The sequence below is a fragment of the Pyxicephalus adspersus genome, chromosome 3 (assembly GCF_032062135.1).
Source record: "Pyxicephalus adspersus chromosome 3, UCB_Pads_2.0, whole genome shotgun sequence".
Classification (NCBI taxonomy): Eukaryota; Metazoa; Chordata; class Amphibia; order Anura; family Pyxicephalidae; genus Pyxicephalus; species Pyxicephalus adspersus.
In genome coordinates this window covers 109,707,900-109,732,990 of record NC_092860.1, presented here as the reverse complement: position 1 = coordinate 109,732,990, position 25,091 = coordinate 109,707,900, and the positions used below count along the sequence as shown (strand labels likewise).

At 38.1% G+C, this 25,091-nt stretch overlaps 1 protein-coding gene across 12 annotated transcripts in view; it reads right to left on the bottom strand.

Moving 5' to 3' along the window:
• Nucleotides 1-7,585: 7,585 nt before the first annotated feature.
• The window catches only part of RAPGEF2 (Rap guanine nucleotide exchange factor 2), a 159,240-nt gene continuing 141,734 nt past the window's right edge, over nt 7,586-25,091 (bottom strand). For 6 of the 12 annotated variants that reach the window (XM_072405985.1, XM_072405987.1, XM_072405992.1 and 3 more), the window contains 17 exons: nt 24,854-24,961; nt 24,453-24,656; nt 24,120-24,228; nt 23,263-23,509; nt 21,053-21,210; nt 19,455-19,695; nt 18,603-18,986; nt 18,099-18,310; nt 17,263-17,386; nt 16,559-16,582; nt 15,103-15,326; nt 14,668-14,847; nt 14,093-14,245; nt 12,928-13,147; nt 11,868-12,427; nt 9,815-10,135; nt 7,586-9,395 (listed from right to left, as the gene is read on the bottom strand). In XM_072405985.1, coding sequence (XP_072262086.1) covers nt 9,370-9,395; nt 9,815-10,135; nt 11,868-12,427; nt 12,928-13,147; nt 14,093-14,245; nt 14,668-14,847; nt 15,103-15,326; nt 16,559-16,582; nt 17,263-17,386; nt 18,099-18,310; nt 18,603-18,986; nt 19,455-19,695; nt 21,053-21,210; nt 23,263-23,509; nt 24,120-24,228; nt 24,453-24,656; nt 24,854-24,961 — 3,495 coding nt within the window. In that variant the 3' untranslated portion in view covers nt 7,586-9,369. The remainder of the gene's footprint in view (nt 9,396-9,814; nt 10,136-11,867; nt 12,428-12,927; nt 13,148-14,092; nt 14,246-14,667; nt 14,848-15,102; nt 15,327-16,558; nt 16,583-17,262; nt 17,387-18,098; nt 18,311-18,602; nt 18,987-19,454; nt 19,696-21,052; nt 21,211-23,262; nt 23,510-24,119; nt 24,229-24,452; nt 24,657-24,853; nt 24,962-25,091) is intronic. The other 6 variants (XM_072405986.1, XM_072405989.1, XM_072405994.1 and 3 more) reach the window with 5 other exon arrangements.

The window sequence follows — 25,091 nt, the reverse complement described above, 5'->3', positions numbered from 1 at the left end:
CAAGGGCATTTCCCTAACTGAAAATGGTGGCCTATCACCAGGAGCTATGGCCTGCGTGCTTAACCTGATACAAAAGGGTTTCAGGCACATGGACCAGAGTCAAGGTGTGTTCCACTTCCTCAAGTAGTGGAACCCATATTATAAGAGAAACTGCTACTATGGAGAAATTCACAGTATAGCGCTCTGTCAAATCTGTTTTATTACAATTCAGGTTTAACTGCATTTGTGAGACTTATTTGTAGTACAGTAAAAATACAATGGGCATTTTATAGTTACAAGAACAGCAACTAATTTTGTGCATTGTAGGTTCTTTCCTTGTCAGTATGTCCCTATTTTTTTGCAGCTTGCACTTAAATAAAATGCTATCCCCCAGCTTCCTTGTAAAGTACAGATTATTATGTTTGCATTCTTTTTAGCTCCATGGTAAGACTGAGTTTTTAGCAGGAGATCCTACCTCACCTCCAACTCCCAGGGCCCAAAGTAATTCTTAGATAAATAAATGGGATATATTGTATCACAACTCCAGTTTTTCATTGATTTGTGTGCTGTAAATGATTTCTTCCTCTGTACTTCTCATAGACAACACTAGATGTCACTGCGTGCATTATGAATTTTCAGCCCCATCCAATACCGATGATCTGTTACATATTGTTGACATTCAAAAAAACAATATGGTTGCTTATAATTGGTTAGCTGATTTCACTTCAGATCTGAAAATTTTTTTTAGTAAAGATTGGAAGTGAACATTCACACCAGACTTTAGGCAGTCCACATGTACACATTTGTATATGAAAATAACTAAAGAATGGTAAACTTTTTGCAATGCAATTTCTAACAATGAATATTTCAGCATATGCGGTAATAAAAGGATCATAATATCTAGATTTTATTCATACTGCTTTTACCTTAGTTTTATTAAAGAAAAAAACACTTGTAATAACTGCTTAGAAATTGTTAGCTGGAATTTGCCACTTTTCCATTTAAAACCTCATGTCCCTCTAAGATGATCTTGTGTAGCTGCTGAGTGATTTCAGAATAAATAACACTAGCACCCTGTGAGAATTAGAAACTGCTATCTACCTGCAGGAGTTTTAGGTAAGAAAAATACAGAGGATTTTAGAAACATTAAAACTGCCATGTTAATGCTGGTTGCGGAATGTTGCACATTATTATTGTTCTATTTTGGTCACATTTTTATTTCCTGTTAAAAAAAGGTCTAAAAGAACTAACCATTTAAAGTGCTTGGCTAGTAACTAGTTTACTAGTGTCAGCCATAAAAATACCCACTTCATTGGTGTAAGGGGATGAAATATTAGCTTTCTTTATTAGTGTCAATAACTACAATGCAATCTCCCCCTTTTATTGATGTCAGTGGGTAAAATGAACTGCTACTCTTTTTTGGTGTCAGTGGATACAATACCCACCCCCTCCCCCTTCATGAATTGTCAGTGCTCTGTCCATTACAGAGGTTGTCAAACTCAGGCCTTTAGGCCAGATACGGCCTAGCCCGTAGTCCGTTCTGGCCTAACGCCCCCTGGTCGTTCAGCCTAATCCCAGTCGGCAACCCGCGGCTCCTGAGCCTCCTTGTCATGCCTCCCTTCCCTGTTAACCGCCGGGGTAAGGGGACATTACATACGGAGGGGAGGGATTTCCCTTTAGGGGAGTTCCTGGTGGGGGGCAGAGTCATCAGCGCAGGACTCGAAAGAGAGTCTGGCCTAGTGTGCCTTCTTGACCTCCTGAAATTGCCTCATAGCCATAATAGTTTGCTGACCCCTGGTCTAGTAAGATTCAAGCAATCAAGCCATCAGACACTGACATCTGTCATCCAGTGCTTATTATACCTATCAATGACAGGTATGGTACTGTAGGATCAGAACTTTGATTGCTCAAATTCTGGGTTGGGATCTATGGTTGGAATAGCTCTGATCAGAACTATCCAATCCCCACTAGCCAGGAGGATGTAGTGTAGAGTGCAGCTTATGGAATACAGTGATCAGCAGTATGAACGATCCTGCACATTTTACAGAGCGCAACAGTCGAGTATGAAATGTACAGAACACTTTAGGCAGTGGTCAGAAAAAGTTTGTTGAATACAGTACAACATAGCTGGCAGGATGAAGCATTATCACACATGTATAGCACATTTTACAGGGTACAGTTTTCAAGTGCATCCAACAGTTTGCTGGTTTATACACAATATGGTACAGTACATTCAGAGTATAGTCCAGAGGCCATTGTGAGTGTCCCATCAAATTTCCTGTGCATCCTACAGCTGAGTTTGAACTATATTTCTCTACAATTTACATTAACCTGGACCCCTCAGTGCATCCATTAATAAATGTACTGTTATTATCAGGGACCCCCCTGGGGTAGAGAGAGACGCAAGCACTGTAGAAGACCTAATCTGACTCAAATGGTCTGGTGCAAGCAGGTTTTGAGACTGAATATACAAAAGTAAGAAATGCATCCCACTTGATCATTATAGGAGGTAGAGGTATCTGGTAAAGCCAACCTTTTAGAGGTCACGGAGCTGTGTGTCTCTCAAAGGAACTGTCCCCCAGAGTGATGTCAGAACCCACCCACTCTCCCATCACAGGTCTAAGCCTACAATGGGAGAGTGGGCAGGTTGTGTCCAGGGACATAACCCACCCACCATCTTGAACCTGCGATGCGTACCGGAGACGTGGTCCACGGCTCTGGCCCCTGCACCGGCCAAAGCTGCAGCCCACCAGTCAGACACTAGTGGGCCGCTGACCAGGTGTTTTACTCTATAAAAATGTGGAAGTTGCACCTCTTTTCATAAATTCCAAGAACATACACTGGTCTGGTTCCAGCAATACTTGTGAAGATAGGTAAAAGAAATAGACAAGGGTCAAAGACTACTGATATGTACACTGTCTAGTGTGCTATTCCTCTTCCAACATTAGTAAGTATTAAACAGTAAACAGAGATCGATTCCTAAAGCACAGCTTAGACATTCTATTGACCAACAATGTACTGCTCTGCGATATGCATAATCAGTCTTGTGGGAATGATGCTTCAGGACTGGAATTTGCAAATGTATGTTCTCTTGCAGGAGATTCACTTGGAAAACTTTTGCAACGCCTGCATCTGAAGGGATCATCTGTTATGTTACCTAATGAAATTTCCTATTGTCAGTTAGTGTATAAATAAATGTGATGCTTTAAGAGTAGCCATTGCGTTAAGGTTACTTTGACCGTTGGGGGCTACAGTGACTGATAATTACTATATGAGGGGGTGCTGAGAAGTTCCTGGCTTTGCCCAGAAAGAAGAGAGCCAGAGTTATGTAATAACACATTTATTCAACATATTCCCCCGAGACTGATGCATGTGGTACAGCGTGGTTGCAGCTTTTCTAGACCTTTCAAAAAAAAGTCCTTTGGTTTTGCCGCAAACCAACTCTCAGCAGCATCTTTGACGTCAGAAATGTCCTCAAAACACTGCCCCTTCAGGTGTTTCTTCAAATTTGGGAACAGATAATAGTCAGAAGGGGCCAGGTCGGGTGAGTAGGGGGGATGGTGGACCAATTGGAAACCCACGTTGGACATGTGCGCAGGTGCATTATACTGTAAAAAAAAAAAAAAAAAAAGGGTCCCTTTGGTCAACTTTTCATGGCGTTTCATCTCAATTGCCTCCTTCAGCTGGTCCAGGAGGTTAGCATAATACTGTCCGGTGATACTAGAGCACCGAGTTAGGTAATCCACTAACAGCCATGACTTTTTTGGCCGATATCTGGATTCGGAACTTCTTCGGCCGCAGGGACCCACTGTGGCGCCATTCCTTTGACTGTTCCTTGGTTTCAGGATCATAGATCTGGAGCCAGGTTTCATCCTCAGTCACTAACCTAGCAAAAAAGTCCTAAGCAGCTTCAAAATGGGTCAAAAAGGCTTTGGATGCTTCAACTCTTTCCTTCTTCTAATCACTGTTCAAACATTTCGGCACTTCGCTGAAAGCTTGCGCATGTCTAGGATAGTGATAACAAACCCAACACGCTCCCGTGAGATGTCAAGTATCTGGCTATCTTTCTTGCGGATATTCGCCGGTCCTCAATAATCAGCGCATTGACAGCATCGCAGGTTGCCGGGTCAGTTGAGGTTAGGGGGTGCCCGCTGCGGGACCCATCTTAAACGGTGAAAGGCCCAGTCTTGAAATGGGATATCAAGGTTTTGACGTGCTGTAGGAAGGACACTTCTTCCCCAGTGTTTGCGACATCTCAGTGTGAATGTCCTTTGCTGACTTTCCCTAGAGAAAAAAAAAAACTTCATGACGTCCCGTAACGCCAATGACGTAAAACTTGCTTGTGCCCTTGCCATCACAGCTTCCCACTAAAAGAAAAAAGTTTTAAGAATTGCAAAGACCTGATTTTTGCACAGTTACATACTATGATATTAGGCTATCACAGTCATTTTTCTGTTTTATCTGAAAGGGGGCAAAGCCAGGAACTTCCCAGGTAATACTGGTGAGAATATTACCCAGATTTACCCATATTTACTTACATCTGAACTCAGGAGGGACTTTTTAAATAATAAAGTACAGTTGTGTTCAGAAGGCAGTCAAACCACTAACCTGATTAATCACTGTTTTTGGTAGAAATTATATTTCTTTACATGGCCAATTTACTAGTAGATGTAGTAGAGTAGTAGAAAACTAACAGACCCAACAGTCATATCATGCATGCTACTGATTCTGAATAATTGAATCATTCAATTACATCCTTATATACCCTTATATAAGGAAGGAAGGCAACAAATGTTGTACACATGGTGGTTATAGTGTAAAATGGGTTAAATCCAGAGACAGCAAAAAGTTGATTGGAGACAGGAAAACATATAAAGAAGTGCAGAAAATGATAGGCTGGCTGATCAACCAAAATGATCTCAAATGTTTTTAAATTGCAGCCAAAACCTGAAAGATGTGGAAGAAAACTACAATTCCAATGGATAGTCAAAATGGCAAAGACTCAGCCAAAGATCCCCTGCAGGAAAATCAAAGAAGGTGTAAAGTTACCTGTGAGTACAGTTACAATTAGAAGATAATGGCTATGTGAATCCAAGCTGTCTGAAAGAAGCCCCAATGTTGAAAAAACTCACGTGCTGAAGGTTACAGTTTACCAATAAACACATTAACTGTCCTAAGGAGAAATGACACATTTTGTGGGATAATGAAAGCAAGATTGTTTTTTTTTAGTCAAATCAAATGCAGAAAAATGAAGTCCAATCATCTTGGGCTGGAATACCAGTTCCGGTGTTAGAAGTTGGTCGACTCCATGCAATACAGATGTGCAGCAGTTCTCAGAAACAGTGGTTATACAACTAAATATTAGTTCAGTGATTCAAAATAAAGAAAAATCTTGAAACATTTTTCAGTTTATACAGTAAATGTGTGACTTTGAAAAAAAGAATGCAGACACTGCTATTTTTCTGAACAGCCTAATATTCACTTTTCTTTACTTTCTGTAAAGAAATAACACAAATTTGATAAATCTTCCTTCATGTTTTGATTTGGAGTAGAATGTGCAGTGTTCCCAGAGCGTTTACATGTACAGAAATTAAAGCAAATATAAGGATTTTGAGTGTGATCCCTTTTTTTAAACCCATTTCTATTATTCTGAACATGGTATGTGTATATTATACGAAGAACAACAGGTTTCAGACAAATCAGGTATTGTCCCTACATGGTTGCCACAATGTAGTTAAATCAATACAAGTCAGGTAGTGACCCTCCGGAACACCATTCCCCCCGCCAAGAAGTAAGACAAGATGGCAGTGCACTCTTTGGAGATCCACCAGATTGTAGACTGTCAGACTGGCTACACTGATGGAGGGTTCAGGGCAGTTCAGGTAAGTAAGGTAAGACCTTCAGATAAGTATGTGGCTGGGAAAAATATTGAGCTATCAGATTCAAATTAGAACCTTTTACAGCACTATTAGAGAAGATATTGAGCTAGGATGTTTATGTGTTACTTAGGTTCCAGTAAATGACTAGATGTGCGACACATTTTTTTTTGTATTCTAGCTTTTGGTACGTGACAGTTTATTTGCTGTCCTAGTAAACTGAGAAATAAATATTTACCTTTTATCAGCTGATATAGTCTAGGTGTCTCCAACATGCCTTTCCCAGGACATTCAGGAATAGAGGGAGAAGTATCCCGGCATTTTTGGACACCTTTTCCATACAGTCACAAACCAATTAGGTGCACCTTGCTAGTGGACCCCATATCCCTTCAGAACTGCCATAATTCATAGATTAGACGCATAGATTTTCAAGGGGGCTGGAAACATTCCCCGGGAAATTTAGTCACTTGCATGAACTAAACTCAAACAATGTTGCAGATGTTTAGTGAACTGTCTGGAAATGTTAAAACAGACCTAGACTCACAATTTTAACTTAAGGTTAATGGATGACATAAGCCCACATTATACAGATCTGTCTGAATTTTAATTTTGTTTAAAACTTCCTAAACGGTTAAAAAAAACATCCCCTTTCCCCTCCCCCTGGGCTTTCCACGACTGCAATGGGGAAGAGGAGACTGCTGGTACTAATGGGAAATTGTCATCAGTCGAAGAGAAAAGTAAATAACTAAGTTTGTTGACTAATCAGGTTAGTGCGAACTTTAAAATGGAGGAGGAGGATGATGATAATAATAATGGGCTGTTAGGAAGATTATATTGGGCCATGATAATACTGTGCAGGGGTCTGATATGCTGGTTGGATGTGGGGGCCTGATCTGTAGTTAACATCTATGACATCAACACCAGCCAATCACAGAACACAACACATTTGTTTCAGTTGGTTAGAACGCTTAGGCAGGGAGCTTGAGCAGCAAGGTTTGTTCTGTAACCTATCATTTGTAGATCTGCAGGGTATTGTATTCTTTAGGAAAGGCCTACTCGTCCAGGGTCATTCTTTATACATTTAATCTAAGTCAGCAAGGCAAGAGTTTAATAATGGTGGAAGGGGAGAGTGGGAGTGGAGCTCATTAAAATGCAACCAGTCACCTCCCCCATATTTGCTGTCACAGGGTATGTCTTGAAAAAACAATTAGATTATATTTAGAGGTAAAAAATATTTTTTATGAATATAAAATGCTACCCACACATATAATGTCCCCTACCTTCTTAATTTATTGATTTCACCCATATGCCTTGAAATGTGCGCAGAAATTTCTTAATGTCTGCATACAATTCATGCAGACAAGGAAAGTACACGTATATAAAAGTAATGTAAATCATTTTCTTTAGTCCAACTCCTGAACACGTGTTTGTTTTGATCTGGCTGTGGTCACTCCAATGCCTTTAGCATTTTTTTTTTTTTGCAGTTTTATTTTAATACCAATGATACCAAATAAAGAAAGCACACAGCTTTCAACCTAACTTTGTTTAAACTGTTTTTACGTTTATAACACACAAAAAAAAAAAAAAAAACAGGACTAAAACCTTAGTTTGATTTTATTGCTGTATGTCTTCCCCATAGGGGTCATTTTCTGTCACTTCTTCTTCTGGGTTCCAATAACCAGGAAAAGAAAGCAGAAAAATTTAAACTGTGAATTAATTAACTACCAAACTCTGTTATTATATTTATTTATTCTCCAGCTTAATACAAACTGGATGTAGAAGCATAAACATAGTACATTTCTACCATTTTCAACAAAAATATAACCAATATGTACAATTATTGTATTAAAAATACAAAAGGGATACAGACTCTACCAATGTCTTTCTAAAAGACATACAGGTACAAGTAGTATCAAAAGCATGATGAAATCACCAGTTAGTTGTACATTCTGCACTTGACATCACAGAGCAAACTGAGGTTAGCGGTCCTATATTCTACCGTTATATGTTGCTGAGAACGTTTGTGCAATGTGTCGCCGAGTTGGGCTTCCTTTTGCCTAGATGCACAAGCTCAAACGCCAACATAAATTTAAAAGAAGCTGGCAAATAAATGTATGTTACATGTAAAATTACATAGGCATAATTGACATTGTGATAGAGAAGTAAGGTAGACAAAAGCCATGGTAACAGGATAGAGATTCATTAAATAAAGCACTAATGTTCTCATAAACAGTGAAAAAACACTGCATTCTGTTTCATCGAATTCTTTAAAGTTGTATACACACACACACATATATATTATATATATATATATATATATATATATATATATATATATATATATATATATATATGTGTGTGTGTGTGTGTGTGTGTGTGTGTGTGTGTGTGTGTATGTGTTTAACCACTGATCAATATGATCAGCTCAGCTCAAATGGAAAAAAAAAAAATATTCATAATAATCCAAGATCACAAGTTCCTCACACAGGAGTTTAACTCGGATTGGCAGCCTTCAGATATCCGGAGTCTGTGCAAAGGGAGTAGATGGTGATCAAAGATGTGGAGGTGTACAATAGCAGCTGTGAGCAGGTAAATGCTACACATTGATCTTCTCTACAAGTGCAGTGTCCAACAATGGCCAATCTAACCAGTCCGCCTCCCATCTACATGATTGTGCTGCGTCATCATGGATGGCCCTTAGAAAAACATGACTATGGTGGATGAAGAGGTTTCCGTTTTCCCATGAGCAATGAGAGTTCATATTAATAACTGCTAATAGCATTTGTTGAGAGTCCCAAGCTGCCATTACTTCAATATAATCCAGTTCTTTTATCAGAATTAAAAATCTCTCTATAAACATAAAAATAATTCATAACTTAGGTGTGAAATAACACTGTAAGTATCCTGATGTAACAAATAAGCTCTCTGAGCACAAAGTGTGCACCTCCTTTACTGCAGAGGACTCCTCGCGCATTAAAGGTATTATAGTGTAACAAATAGGACTGTAAACGAAACCAAACCAACTCAAGAATCTGTGCACAGAGACTTATGAAATGCAATCTCAGCTCACGTTAAAAGAGGCCCATAGAAGCACATGACTAGCTTGGCCTACAAACAGCAAACAAAGCCAAGATAGTGAATAAAAGTTAAAACGGGTTTAAAAAATAAAGACACCCTCAAAGCATGAGTAGGTGTAATCAGAATAGGGGGTCATTGCTGATGTGGTAATTGTGGAGTTTGGAATGATAGTGTGCAAGGTCCAGCCAGCTTCCTTCTGGGGGAAGCTTCCTGCACTGCTTCAAGCAACACAGCTTTGCCATGGACAGAAAGTGCCGGGATGATGTTTTCACAGTAGTTCACATGCCAGGGAGCGGGACAAAGGGACTGATGATGCCCAGTGCTGCTTTAAGGCAGAAAAGGAGGAAAACAGGTCCACAGGCTCCAGTCATATGGGATGTCCTTTTGTGCTCTCCTTTCAAGGCGGCTTATCCTTTTACAGGGGAAGATGTCATCTTCACACCGCAGATACTTGCTCATCATCTGCCGAAGTAAAAATGACAATTTATAATACAAAACTTTACTATAACATAATATTAATGACACTTCAGGTTTCGCAATCTGTCAACAGCTTAAGCAGTAAGGCTTGTAAGATTTAGATTACATAATGAATGTGTTAATTGCAAAAAGAAACATTTATATCACATGATCCTGACACTTAAGACAACTCCCTAGCAACAGGATCACAAATCTCAAATTGCTCCCTCCCAAATGCCTCCCTCATTGATGGAGATGCTAATGACCATCATTTACAAGAAACAGCTCTAACTGGACAGGCATTGAGTGGAACATGGCAGACAAATAATCTGAAATGTAAACTAAATCACATATTCATATTTAACTTTTTGGCTGGAGTTCTGTCTAAAAAATGTATTTTTTAAAAGATCACTTAGGGCACTTACCATCATCTTTTGCAACTCCTTGTGCCTGATACATAGCTAGTCGTGGGTCTGTCTCATTTGGTTTATGCCACTGCGGCTTGTTAACTGTTTTGCTAGAAGGCTGATTGTGTGATGGTGGTGATGTTGCAGGTGCTCCTTCACTGTCACTCCTTCGAGCCATCATCCTGGAGCGCTGCAATGCCACGTTGTAATCTGGTGGTTTTCTGGATAACTGTGGGTGTCCCTCTGCAAAGTCTGCTATAGGAATTCCTACATATCCAGGCGGTGTTGGTGGTGGTTCTCGATACCGACCTTCCTTCCGTGCTGTGGTAACACAATACACTACCATAAGAGACAATTATTGTCACAACAGAAACGAAACATAAAAAAATAAACATAAAAGAAATAAAAGTGCTAATAAAAGAAGGAAAACTGCAAATATTTTTAAAACCATAAAACAAAAGCAAATGTTAAAACAAAAACACACAAAACTGTTAGGTTGTTATAAAAAACAGATTGGGTTACCCTTTCTTTTTACATTGCTCAAATACATAAAGGACAGTAGGTGGTTAAGAAACATAGAATGGCCTGTACTTCAACACTTGAGATCCCATGGGTGAAGCCCTAAATCTACAGGCACTCACTGTGAGTAGCACCAGAGAAGATTTAGTGCGCAGGAGCTGCCACTGTCATAGTGGGGTCATTAAGATTTGGAGTATCTTTATATTCGACATGCTGGGAATCTGAGGCCTTACTGCTCAGAGAGAGGGGTTTGTCCTGGTATTGACTTTTTTTTCTATCACCCTCAGTAAACTCAGGGCTCAGTGTCTGGCTGAAAGTCCCTTCAAAAGCTTCCCCTTCTCCTAGAAAACTTTTTTTGCAGCAGCAGCATTCTTGGCCAACTAAATCAGAACTAAAATGCAGGCTTTTTGCTGGGCTTCCTGGGATCATATGCTTACTTAACTGACTGCTAGGAGAGAGAGAATTTACAACTATATAACAGAACAAATGCTTGTCCCTTAAAAGCTAAAACCTAGAAATTTAGAATGCCAGATGATTAGGATTCAACAAGTATTGAAAAGTTCATTCATACACCCCTCTAGTAAAAATTTGGGATCAGAGACTTTGATAAACTGAGCTGTAATAAATGGGAACTCTTATTTTAAAGTTTCCATTCATTTGGAGGAACTGACTTTTTTTCCCAGTCACAATAATACAGACAGGTGAGTGCTCAGTTAACACAATTTCACATTTTCAGAACAAATATGTGTTGTGTGTGTTTTTAGTCCTGCTTTCCTTATATTTACCATCTATAAAGGGTACAAAATATGATGTATGTGAACCCAGGCTACAGCAAAACACCACAAACTCTGTAACTGCCTAATGTCACAGACCACCTATGGCATTCACAAATCCATCAATGATAATTCCCAGTGGTGTGATCCTAGTTCCTAAAATGTTTTTCTATTTGTGTGCAAGACTGTAAAACCTACACAACCTTCCTGTACTTATAAGAGCAACAGAAAAGAAAACTGGTTATTCTATCTGCTCTATCTTCCATGGCATATTCAGTATTAATGGCTGGTATGTACACCTACAGATACCTCTCTGACAACCAGGAAGCTCCAATAATAATATCTATTAATATAAATTAAATTCACTAGTAAAGGAAACTGAAAGCTTTGTTACTTATTCAAGTTCCCTTTAACTGCTACATACACAAGATCCTAAACCTAAGACACTGTTATGATTACAAATGTCATTCTACAAATAGGCTTAACAAATGTGCACAAACATGCACCCCTACTAAAATATTCTATTTTTATATACAATTAAAAATATCTAGGGCATACTGCCAACACCCAAATAGTGTGTAATTTTCCCTTTAGGGTCTGGAATCCAAAAGAAAGCCTCAGCCCAAAACTGGATTACAGTTTTGCATAAAGTTCTCCTTAAACATTCAACACCAGCATACCAAGTAATGCACTAAACCGCTGCCTCAAATCCTAAGGTCAAAGCCCAACATTAAGGCATGTAATGAGTATGACAACTAGAAAATAGGCTGTGTTCTTACCAATAAGACCCTTTGAGGAAGCTGCAGTCACAGCTATGTGTGTGGGCACAGGTAGAGGCTTTGTCTCTTCTGCAGTTTGTGATGATATGCTGCTTGTTTCTGCTTCAAGAGCAACGTCTTTTCCCCCTCGTCTCTTAATGGTGCCAGTGTCCCCCTCAGAGTCCTCACCCCAGTAGCCAGTGGAAGATGCCCAGCTTGCTCTGGACTGTGCTTGTTCTAAAGCTTCTCTTCCTTGATTGTGTCTGCCATACTTTGTGCTATGATCAGAAAATATTAAATGGTCTATATGACTTCCCGACGGCCAGTAACCTGCCCCATCTGATGTGCTGTCAAAATGAACATGGCCAAATGGCAAAGTCTCCCAACTCCTCTGATGTGGTATAGTCTGTATGTTGTCATGGGAGCCACTTGAACAAGAGGTCCAGCTACCTCGTCCGCTGTCTGCAGCATCCAGTGACGCTCTATCACCCTGATCTTGGGACAGTTCCTCCATGCTGGGAGAGGATAAAACCGTTCCACTCGCGTACAAGCCTCTGTTCTCCACCAAATGTCCATAATGCCTAGCAGAGTATAAGAAAACACAAATGAGTAAATGGTACCAGCAGTAGAAAAGAACTGGAAGACCATAATTCCACACAAATGCTATAGTCAAACTACATTTTTGGTACAATAGTCAATACATCAGTTTAAGGGGCTAAAAGCAAAAAACAAAGAGCAGAAACCCTGCATTACCTAGTAGGAATCCATCTTAGCTTTGTCCATCTTCAAAACATAAATTCTGTTTGGCTGGTATGTCTTACTGCTCTTTGCTACGTTTATTGAATAAATCCACAAAGTTCAGACAGCAAACCTGACATATTGCTAATAAGATTTCTGCTGCCTTTATAAAGCACAATTTTTTTAGGATACCAACTTAATAGGTTTTTGAAAACAGCAGCTTATGAAGCCAAAAATTTATTATAAACTCTTTGGCCCTAAAATTAAGATTTTTGAATTCAACACCGCATATGAATATTTAAAGCTATGTCCTATTTAAGCAAAAGAGTATTTGGATACATACCCCATGCAGCAAGGCTCAGATTCCATTGCAGCTCTTCTGTCTGCCCGACCCACACCAAGATTTGTCTCCACAATGCTCACTGAATGTCGCTGCCGCCTGTCATCATGGAGGTGCATGCCATCAAAAGAGGAATTGCTTACTATACTAGAGCGAGAAGAGATCTCACTATGCCCAGAGTCAGAAAAATTATCCACAGTGCCACTTGCTGGCATAGAATAACCTGTAAGATAACAAATGCAATGAGGAGTAAAATTCTTCTAACAGTATCAAGCAAAACAAGGATATGATAGTGGCAAGATTTTCATTAAAGGTTTATGAAACACATGGTGGATGGAGAACTCAAGTGTCATCACGTTTTGGTCATCTTATACCAAGCTGCTCCATACTTCTCTACGCCTGTTGCCATCACGTGCTTCTCTCCCTTGTGGATCTGCATATGCGATTGGGAAGAGATACTTTGTTGCTTTGGGTTTATTACAATTTTTGTTATCCACATTGCCTCTATATTTGATTTATCCTTAAGAAGCGGTTAAAAATACCGCAAAACGCGATGATGTTTATTGAAACCCTCAAGAGACTGTATTGTCAAAAAAACCCATGTTTATGATCTTTTGAAAAAACTGTGTTGTGCATTGCTATCACTGTCTCTGTCATAGGCAGTGGTCCAATTTTATCTTGTTCTTAAAAATGATGGAATAATAAAATATTTAATGGTTTTACTATATGCCTTAAAAGTCCTGTCTTTCTGCACACCAGTCTTGTATTACCTATACAATTTGTTTTCACTGATCAGCAAATCTTTGTTGAATGCATCCATTTATGAAACACACGAGAAAAAGGGAGGCTCATAATGTAGGCCGTTCATATAATTACTTGGACATTGTTTATTTCAAGTTACAGGTTATTTACCAGGTAGTTGTTACTACAAACACCTGTTCAGGAATAGTTTTTAAATATAAATTTTTAATAAAAAAAAACACAGCCTGCAGGGTCTGTGTAAACAACCAGCTATAATAAACCTAAAATATAATACCTGGACTGCCGTACACAGGTTCAGGATTGTCATGATGTTGTGTGATTGTCATGAAATAGATTCACAGCATTCTGTGACAACAGCAAAGTCATTACACCTAACACTACTTCAATTTACAAAATGTTTTGTTACCTTTTCTCGGAGAGCTCTGTGGGGAGGTGGGAGGGGACGAAAGCTGTGATGACGCATTGGATAAGGCGTCCTCTGCTGTCTTCTTGTGTCGTTCCAAACTTCCTTCTTCTGATAAGGAAAGAATTTTCTTTAACGCTTGTGGTGAGTTGATGCCTTACAGAGAAGACAGATGTCAAAATAAACTAACTATGTAATGTATTTTTTGGAGGTATGGGGTGGATGTAGCAACAGGAACTATGTGTATCAATTAACAGTCAAATGCATTTAGAAAACTAGCTAGGTGTTGTTTATCAAGTGTAATTAGGGATTAGCTTGCTAAATATTCAATATATTTTGTATTACAGAAGTATAAAGTGAAAGGCTAAGACTGGAACAGCATGTGCCCACGGTGGGTTTTAAAGCCAGTTCCAAACATGGGATAAAAGCAGAGAATTCAATGCACCAGTGATCACCCATAAGAGGTATGTTGTTTCTATGTCTTTAAAAACAGGGCCAGCAACAAAAAGGTTGAACTATTATGTTAAACTCAAGTTTATTCGTATGCAAATATTTCTATAAAATTCAGCAACACTTACCAAAAGGAGGAAGATCTTTGACTGGCACCCTCTTTCTGGAAGGATAGAGGGCCACAGCTGGCACCTGCAATGCTTGGTTCACTTTTATTGGCTGTGGCGGTTTCTGCTGAGTGGCTGCCCGTGAAGCTACCGGTGACGTGTCTGGTTTCCCTGATCTCTTGTCACAAGGCGTTTTTGGCACTGTGGAAACATTTGACATCTGGTTACAATCTTGGTTGTAATGCTATTACTTAAAAGGATTCATTTATCGATTAATTTTGCAAATATAAGTGTATGCAGAAATATCCGCTGCAGTTTAGAAAACTTAAACAACTCTCAGGAGGACAGCATTTACCAGGTTTGGTAAACTTCATCACTGCATTAAAGTATGGGAGCAAGCTCAGAAGGCTTCGTACACATGATCATCTTTGAAGCAAATGATAGCGCATTACTTACATGTATTTGTTGAAGGCTCACATTGGAGAGATAATGTCTGAAGGTTCTCTTCATCCATTTCAAGATCCAAATCTGAAAGGTATTGCTTTACTTTGCGAGCCATCTGTGCATCTTCATACAATTTCTTAGCATTCAGAAAAGAGCTTCGACGAACTCGTTTTTTGTGACCACCCGTTTGTGCCACATCCAGGACAGCAGCATTGGTGCTCCCTTGACTGAGAGATCTGCAAACACAAGCGAGAGGACAATAAAATCATTTTTTTTTTTTTTTTTTTGCCAAGACAAGCTCTGGTGCTGTAGCACCCATAAAAGGTTGCTTTGATAATATTCTAAGCAGGCCTTAATCCACTAAGGTAACGCAGGCTAGTAAATTAATTTCTTCAATTTCTATCAACAGCAAAAGATCAGGAAACATAATCCCAAAATCCAACAACTGAAGCCAACTTTGCTTCAGTTCACTCACTTTTGGAAGGCTTTTGTAGCTCTTCCATTATACAATTAAACAGTACAGGAAATATATAATATTGTAAATAAAATAAGAGAAGCTCATGCTGCAAAATCAGGATGGTTTTACTGCGGTCATGAAATTTTGACATGTGGCTGGCAGGTGGCTTGATGACAGTTACTGTGTTAACTACTCATGTTCTGAGGTGGTCAGTAAAGTAGCCAGTTAGTATATGAGGGCTGGACAAATCATCATGCAACATGGACCCTTTCTAGAATATAAACATAAAAAACTGAATTACCCACCTAATATTTTTCCACTTTCCTAGTAGCAACTATAATTTGACAACTAAAAATATCAAATTGGTGCACTCACGTATCTTTCCTATTAGCTAATAATTTTTTTTAAAGCAGAAAATAACTAATTGGTGCATGTAAACGTCCAATAAAACTAGTCATAAAATGTTTTGTTAACTGAGGTAGAAAACTTTTGCAGACAACACTGCAACAAGTAAAGGCGTGCTGCAACATCTAAATGACATTCAGGTTCCATTAGACTACCCTTTTTGGAATATGTAGGAATAGCTACTTTACACTAAAATTTGCCTAATCATTTAAAGGGCATCCTCATTGCAAGGACAAATAATCTCTAATCACTGTCTGATATTTGTTGATAGCATAGTTGTGCTATATGAATGGGGATTTATTCATATAGCAAAGTTGTGCTATATGAATGGGGATTCATTCATGGGGATTCCCATCCCCTAAAAAAATACCCTTTTTTCCCCCAGAGTAACAGCGTAATACCAAATTTAGTCTGGCTGTAATCAGTTGATAAATGGAGGAATATAAGAGCATGGGTTGAGTAATGAACAATCATGCCAGCCAAAGGGTTAAAAGGTAACAAAAAAACAAAAAATAAAATTAAAAAAAAAAGCAAAAGAAAGAGGAAATGCGAATAAGCAGAATGAAACTATGAGGCAGTAAGCATTAAGGCCATCAACACACTCACCCTAAACTTCTCCATTTCTTCTTCCTGCAAGTGATAGCCATGAAGGAAGAAGCACAGGTACAAAGACAGAGAGAAAAGGGAGAGAGAAAGATCACAAGCTCAGAAAGAAAGGCCCAGTCCTCAAGACAAGACACACCAGAAGCCAACAGACATTTTTAAAAAGGCAAGTGATGCTGTGACTTACAGGATCTCATTACCCAGGAATGGCTTTGACATAGTTATATAAAGAACATTTAATCTCTAAACTGCCAATTCTCCATGGCTACCACCCTGCATTCCACAATCCAGTGCCTGTAAATTATTTCCTATTCATTTGAGTAGTACCACATATCCCCTTATGCCACCTTGTGAGAATTTGTGAGGAATGTGTGAGTAGAGAAAACTGTCAGTTTCTCTATATAGGAACATGTAATTTCCAAGCATAGGCTCCAGGAGTGGGATGTTTTAATGTAACATTTTTGCATACTTCTGGCAGTAAGGTGGTGCCAATGGTATATACAGTTATTCCCCGAAAGTTACCATTTAATAAACAATAACCTTTAACAGATAGCATATAGGAACATCTGAGCTGAAAGTCTTTTGACTAGACATACAAAGTTTCCCAAAACCCTCTCAATGAATTGCTGTAGCCTGATCCTGGCAGTTACAGCAGAGGAAATTAAATATGCTTTCACATGTCTGCCATTGAAGTAAAAAAGTAATACCTTGTTCGGAACATCAGGGCAGGATCCATGTTCACAGAAGCCATTCTGCCAACGTGACGGATTTCTTTAGCAATCATTCTTAGTTTTTCAAAGTTCACAAGACCCTCCACTTTAGAGTCATTTCCTGGTTGAATAAAAAAAATATATATATATAAAAAATTAGTAAAATTTATTAGGCTTATAAGGCAAGTAACAAACAATTAGGAGCCCAAAAAAATATTATTTTAAATAAATTATAGTCTAAATTAAATATATATTTTAGTTTTAGAAGATGCTGGATAATTAGGTAACTGTCTGGGCAAAATGAAAAAAATAGAATACATGCTTAACATTTCTCAAATACACGTTTTATCTTTCTGGCTGGCAGAAATATAGAGAGCACGTGTTTGTTCTCAAACAGCAATTATCTCCATCCCTTTTTAGTCTCTCCAAATGTATACATTAAAGCAGAACTAAAGGTCCACCTTTAATATACTACAACCAGCCAGGCTATTACTGCAGAAAAAGACAGGCAATGTCCATTTGCAATAATCCCTCCTACCTGCCTGATAGCTCGGCCAAAAAGCTAAGCTGCGCATGGGCAGCTTCAGCTGTAGTTGCTAGGGTACGCGACAATCCCTGCTTCCCCAAAGTAAGTCAGAATTATACAAACTGTGCAGGAGTTATCCCAGCACAGCCAATCAAGATTTTACTGTGATTGTACCATATCTTCCTATAATATAATATCACAATATATATATTGACTTCCATGTTTTTCTAATTTGCATATATTTCATTTTTAAAATACAGTACCCAAATTAAAAAGCGTACAAACTGATAAAGAATAACGAGAGTACCTTCATGCAGAAAAGTAAGGTCTTTCTTTATAACAGGAAACAAAGGGATGATAGGAGGCTGAAGGTTCTGGCTGTTCAGAACATTACGATATTTTGCCATATTCCTTGACGGGTCAAAAAGGTCTTGAAGATCTTGAAAGAGTTTTTCATATTTACTAGGCAGTTTTTCCCATGTTGTTCTTAGTCTAGATACTGGGGCCAAATTTAAACCACTGTAATTAGAAAAAATATTGGTATTAACTCAAAGGGATTAATATACTCAACACACAAAACAGCAGCCATGTAATAAAGAGTTTGTCATTGTAGTGTTTTTGATATACATATCCTTTAACTGTGCTGTAACCAGGAAACATGGATATGCAAATGGTAATTCTGTGCTTTTATGTGGTTGGCCAGACCAAACAAGAGTAAATATGGTAAAAGAAGTTCATTATTATATTTCACATACACAAGACACAATGGACATACCAGGGCAAAATAAAAGTACATGTTACAATCTTTTACCTAATGATTGCAAACATAGAGTTGAAATTCTTGCATTCTCTACAGTGCAGTGCGATCTTGATAAAATGCTTGATGATCTTCATCCTTTTTAGTTGATTGGTTTCCCTTAAAATTTCTGAGGCCACCCAGAAGGTTTCTTGATTAATTACATCTTCAAAGTTCTTGAGGTTTGTACAGCCAATCTTTGACTTCAGTTTGAAGAGATCTTCAATATACTCTGTAGGCTCAATGTTTCTAAACAGCTCGAAGTTCCTCATGGAGAGCTGCGTAGCCACCTCTATGGTACTCAACTGAAGCAAAGAAATCTGGCTTTCTCTCAGCAAGTCCTGAGCATCTTCATCAGAACACAAAGTTTCTGTTTCCATGTTGTTTTTAAGGTAGTATCTAAAATAAACAAACACTTTCTTAGCAAATAATATCAACGTGCTGCTTATGTCAAAACAGCTTCATTTATCTATCAATAGAAAACAACAAAAGATAATAGCATTATTTAAGTATTTAAAAAAAAAAAACTATTTAATTCCTAAAGGAAAAAGGTGTCAATTACAAACTCACATTGGTTTTTAAACTGGCTTAGGAAATTGTGATGACTCAGTGGGTTAATTTGGTTATTGGATTAACTCACATTGCAAAGAGCTGTAAAACTGCCACGTGGATAATGAAGTCAGAGAACATTCTTTTCAAATGAGTATAATCCCAAACTGAGGTATTCTATACATACATGTATATGTTTGCAAATTCACCATTCTGTTGCTTAGGATCCAGGACTACCATCAGCTTTGCCTTCATCTACTTCCCCATAAAAATCATCAGTAGCTGTTGTGATAATAATTTAAATAAATAATATTTTACCTGCCACTAAGTTGTATTCTGTCGGCCAGCTTTGAGAGCTGATCTGGAAGTCGCCTCTGCTTGATAACACCTTCAGGGGTGACAGACACCTCACATAAAGAATAAGCATCGGGAACAGCAGTAAGTGCAAACTCCCTAATAGCCTGAATAACCACTTCTTTGGCGGTGGTATCTTTGCTTATCATTATGTATCGGCTTTGCTGGTCAGCTTTAAACACTCGTAATACCTGGTCAGGCAGATCTGGGGGGAAAAAAAAGGAAAATAGTTCAGGATACAGGAAAACAGATGTCAGAACAGGCAGGAACATGTTTTTTTATGATTTAATTTTTTAAAGTAACTTTTCACTAAATAAATGTAAAACTATTAAAATTGTAAGGAAACAAACAGCAGGAAATGTATAAAAAAGACAAATGCTACCACTGTGTGGCACTGTTGACTCAAGAAAAAAATCTTTGTATTTCATTCTAAAAAACAGTTTGATGTGTGTCTAAAAAAAGGCTGCTGCACAGGCGGCCATTGCATTAAAAAATGTAATCCTTAACAACCAGCTCTTGTTCTAACAGACTACAGATAATGATCAAAAGACAGATACAAATACAAACTAGATACAGTAAGCCCATCTTATTTCACATATATGACCCTGTTACATCTACTTGTTAATGCATGCACTGTGAACACACCCCGCTTCTCAGGAAGAGCTTGGTGCTTTAACAAAGAATGTATTTTGTGTGGTTCTGCCATTCTCAAACTGAATTTGAATACAGTGAAAGTAACCTATATTTATAGGCCAATTCAGTTATAATTTAATCAACCAATCTGTTGTCTTCAAACAAGATCCTACTCTAGGTTATAAAAAATACTGACATACTCTTGGAAAGATACATACATCTAGTTTCAGGCAATAATGATGCCTAATGACATTTTAGTAATGTATTTTTCATCAAAAGAGGCATAAAAATCTTCGATTCCAGCTTTTACAGTCTGGAAAGGCACACAACACAATCTTTATATACTCACTCTGCACCATCCACTATTCCCTCGTTGTTCCTGCCAGACACCCCCCAACCCTAGTCTGTACAGTCCAGTGGTGGAAAAGCTTGCACACACAAGACAAATCTATCAGGTGTATACCTACTGCACGATTGAAACATGTTAAAATGTTAACATTAAAATAGTGATTTTGCTTCAATCACACACTGAAAGCAAAGGATAAAAACATGAGATCATAACAATTTTGGTTTACCTAGACACACACGCACACACAGCAATTTGTTCCACTCCACTGGACTATCCTGCAGGTATTATCCTGCACATACTCCATTATCAGGCCAGTCACTGGCACGATCCATTACAATGAGAGGTTACATTAGACTAAACTAACTGATGTACTGCTTATCATTAAGTGGACTAAAAATATCCATAAATGTGGAAAAATAAACACAGGCATACGTAAGCAGCTGTTAAAAGAAAATGTGTGCAATTAATATAGTTAATGAAAACTGATCAGCATTAGGAGGTCCTTGAGTGTTACTGCAAGGTGATCAGGACCAAGATGGGAGAGGGAACGGTGACAAGACAGTAAAGAACAATTTCCCACCTGGAGTGGTGTTAAAATCTAAAATACGGTGGTGGGACTGCAGCAAATCTGGATTACTGGATGACAGTGTCCCACTGACAGGAAGTGTAGCTGGCATATGTTTGGTCTGCCGTAGGCCAACAATGCTGTCGTCTTGAGACTGGCCAATTCCAATGTCACTGTAAAAGTTAAAAATGTTTTAAATAACATCAGCATGCATAACAAATACAAAAATTACAATGAACAGACCTATTCCTTAAGAGACTTTTGGTTACCTAATATTCTGTTTTAGCAGTATTTTCTCCCTGAAAAGCAGTGGCTATGTGATTCTGTATACATACAGTACAACACAAACCGCTAAATTATTTCATGTCTATAAGTTAAATATTATACGTAAAATTTTCATTTTAAAAATTAATAGAACCAGAAAATTTGTATTATCCAACACTTTTTAATGAATCCAAAGAGCTTGAGTGGCTAAGGCCTCATTCCCACTATAAGAAAGTAAATTGCCAAATGTTCTACTAAAACACACATCAATGTGAAACAACCTTTAGGGATGTCCATCGTGATGCTGACCTCATTCATTTCAATAGGGCAGCACACAGACAAGGACAGAAATACATGCTGCATTTTGTCAATGCACTGCTGCATGTATTTCTGTCCTTGTTCAAACTTACGAGGGGACATTGCTCTTAAAGCAATGTCAGATGTTCTCAAGTAATGCACACTATATGAAGCATGGTGCACAGCACTGCACTTGTCTGAAAAGGAGTTTTTATTTTAAAACATGGAAAAAGCAAATGAAACAGGATAAACATGTCTGTTACTGAAGGACAAATAGGATTTTAAGATGACCCGGAAAGCAGGAACTACACTGCTGTTGTCTCTGAGACTGATCTGAGACATAAAGAACTAGGAGGTAAGTTACCCTAAAAAAATTACCAACTATTGACATATAACTATTGGACGAAGTGACCTTTGCAAACTGTTACTCATAACTTTGTATTTAAGTTTAGTGTTCCTTTAAAAAGGAAGCATGAAAAAGCTCATTAGGACCAAATGGATGGATGCTGCTAGGCTGTATGCGTGGGAGTTGCATATTCACTGCGCTGCAGTAACACTTTAGAGACCGAGTGAAATGTCAGTGAATTTCAAGAGGTAATTTTTCACCTGACCTCCCCATCTCTGCTTTAACAATTACACATAAATGCCAAAAATAAAGACGATGTATACATAATCTCTGAAACAGTCTGCAACAGTAAAAACTGCATTCATGACATCTTCAAATCCTAGAGGAGAGTGCATGAAGAAATATTATGTGTCTGTGTTACTACATATCCATGATAGCACTCCAGAATTTATTAGTTACTCTAGAGACTACAGGTGCCTTTTTTCCTGATAAATCACATTATGCTATATAGCCAGGAGCCGCACATTCCTTCTAAACGTTTACTGCAGAATTTAGTAGCTGAAGGCTTGCCTAATGTGTTCTGCAGGAATACGCAGATTTCTCTCTCACAGTATCAGGCATATAATTACCAGTTCCCATTGCATTTATGTAAAAACTCTTGCAAGCATAGTGCAGATATCTTACATCTAACAGCTTTTGCCAGTGCCTACATTAAAAAAAGGGAGAGGCCCAGTTCTGTTCATAGGGAAAACAATCCCCAGACCCTTTGAAGATCACTCTGTGGTGAGCCTACTGGGGAAGGAAGACACAATACAATTAACTATTATATTACTTTAGGACATGAAGTAGCAAGCAGCAGTTGACGGGTGTGTACTCTGTAATTAATTATTTCTCATCTTAACAAAACCAGTTTGTGACAAACCAGAGCTACTGTTCAAGTAAAGAAAGTAAACGATGCTTAGGTCATGATACAAACCCAGCATCAAAAAAGAGCCTATCATTGAGTTGCAAGGCAAAACCAATCTCTCTTCTTTTAAGGAGACTGTGTAGATAACCAATATGTAAATCAAGTTTTTTTTTTTATAAATGCTTGACAAGTTGGTCCTCCCACAAGGGTTAAAAACTACTGGTTGTGCTGAACTAATTTTTGTTAGTGAAAGATTCATTAAAGCAGGCCTAACAACTTCTCATGAACATACTCTGGTGGGTAGATTAAATAATTTTTGACTAATGTCTATAGCCAAATTAGGCTTCCATTTAAACTACAGGAGAGAGCAGTCAAGTGCAATATTCTTGTTAAATTTCCAAACATACATACTTGTAAGGTTTTTGGGGTAGAATACTAATCCGAGTTTTGTCCAAGATCTTTTTCAGCTTGTTTCTTCCACCAACTGTGTTGGCCTTGGCTTTTTTGCTCACTTTTTCAAGTCCTATAACTTGTTCAACATCAACAGCAAGATCTGGAATAGAATAACGACTAGCCTTTTTGATGTCACCAATTTTGGGCAAATGAGGGGCACTATTTCTTTTTTCTTCCAACATTCTTGCAAGAAGCTCTTTGAAGACTGTAAAAAAATACAACAAACAGAACTATAAGTTGTATGCAATGTTAGTGTGAACATTAAAAAAAAACAGATGTAGAAAGAACTTTAGGTCAATTTGTTTCATATTCCTGAGGTCACATAGGAGTTGTCTATATAAAACATTAAAATGTACTTTGTAGGAAAAAAAGCAGCAATTACAGTATAGCACAAGTTTGTGCATGTTTTAGAAATAACTGCATGTGTTTATGAGCAGTATCATTTTCAGGGTCACATGTGCGATAACACACACACAAAAAGTTTTTTTCTGCATTTACCATATATGACATGTTTTTTACTTAATGTGCAGAAAGGTCAAATGTCAGTGTTTTAAACACTCTATTTTAAAGCTTACAAAAAATAGGCATATAGGAATGAAAAAGATTTCTATTTGAAATGCCTAAAAACAGATGAGTGGGGACAAGGTTAAGATACTAATCTTATGTTTTTTTATTAAAGACAAAGTACTGCAACAGTAACGGCCTTAGGAGATTGTAATTAAAAATGTTTCAAGCAATGATAGTGCACTATTTTGAAATGCTATAAATCATTGCATAAAAAATAAAAATATTAAATATGTGGACAACCTGCTTACCAAACAAATTGGTTTTCACAGTGATAGACAAGTGAGTATTGTTCTTGAGAATTTCCATAGCCTTCGTTAGCTGAATGTTTTCAAAATTTTGACCGTTCACCTCCAATATCTACAAGTAAAGGGCAAGGAACACAATGTGATTATTAATCCAAGCTGTGACATTTACCTTCCTGAGACAGAATGGTTTGGAGTTGTTTTTTTCCCCTTTAATGTATAGAAGTTGCAGAGGTAATAGATTTAATTGACATGAATTATTGAGCTGCTTCTTTCTTGCCTTTCTTCCCCCAGCAGTAAACACCAATGATTTCCCAGAGAGAAGGTGGTCTTACATACCTGATCCCCTCTTTTTAAGCCAGCCTCCACAGCTTTGCTTCCAGGATCCACGCTGTCAACAAAGATGCCAAATCCCTTGTCTGACCCCCCTAGAAGGGTGAAAGGCAAAGGGGCTTCTCGGGATGGCTTTGTTAGTGTTATCAATCTTCTCTTTGCTTTGGCAGCACATGCAATATTCAGTAGCCTCAGGTGTCCTCCCATTTTCTGAAAGAAGAAGGAAAACGGCATATAAGGCTCTGCAGGAGCACAATAGTCTCGAACACATATATATCTTTTGATGGTGGATTAGGAAATGTTATATTTTACAAAAAAAATTTACATCTGCAACTGTAGGAAAAGAATACATGTTTTGAACTCTGAACATTGTTTTCAAAACCATAAAATAGGATAAAAATATTTACCTCCCGTTCCAAATTGTTTTCAAATTCCTCTAAAAACCGAGTCATAGCCAAGTCACCTTCAAAGTCATTGAAATGATTGTTAACCCAGAGCAAAACTACCCGAGTCACCTGCAAGGTAAAGAATAGGAAGTAAGGGTCACTGTGCAGAAGTGTAATTATGTACACTGTCAGTTGAATGCTGGTTTTGCCTCATTTACTCACAAGGAATGTATGACATTAATGAAGCATAAAGAAAAGG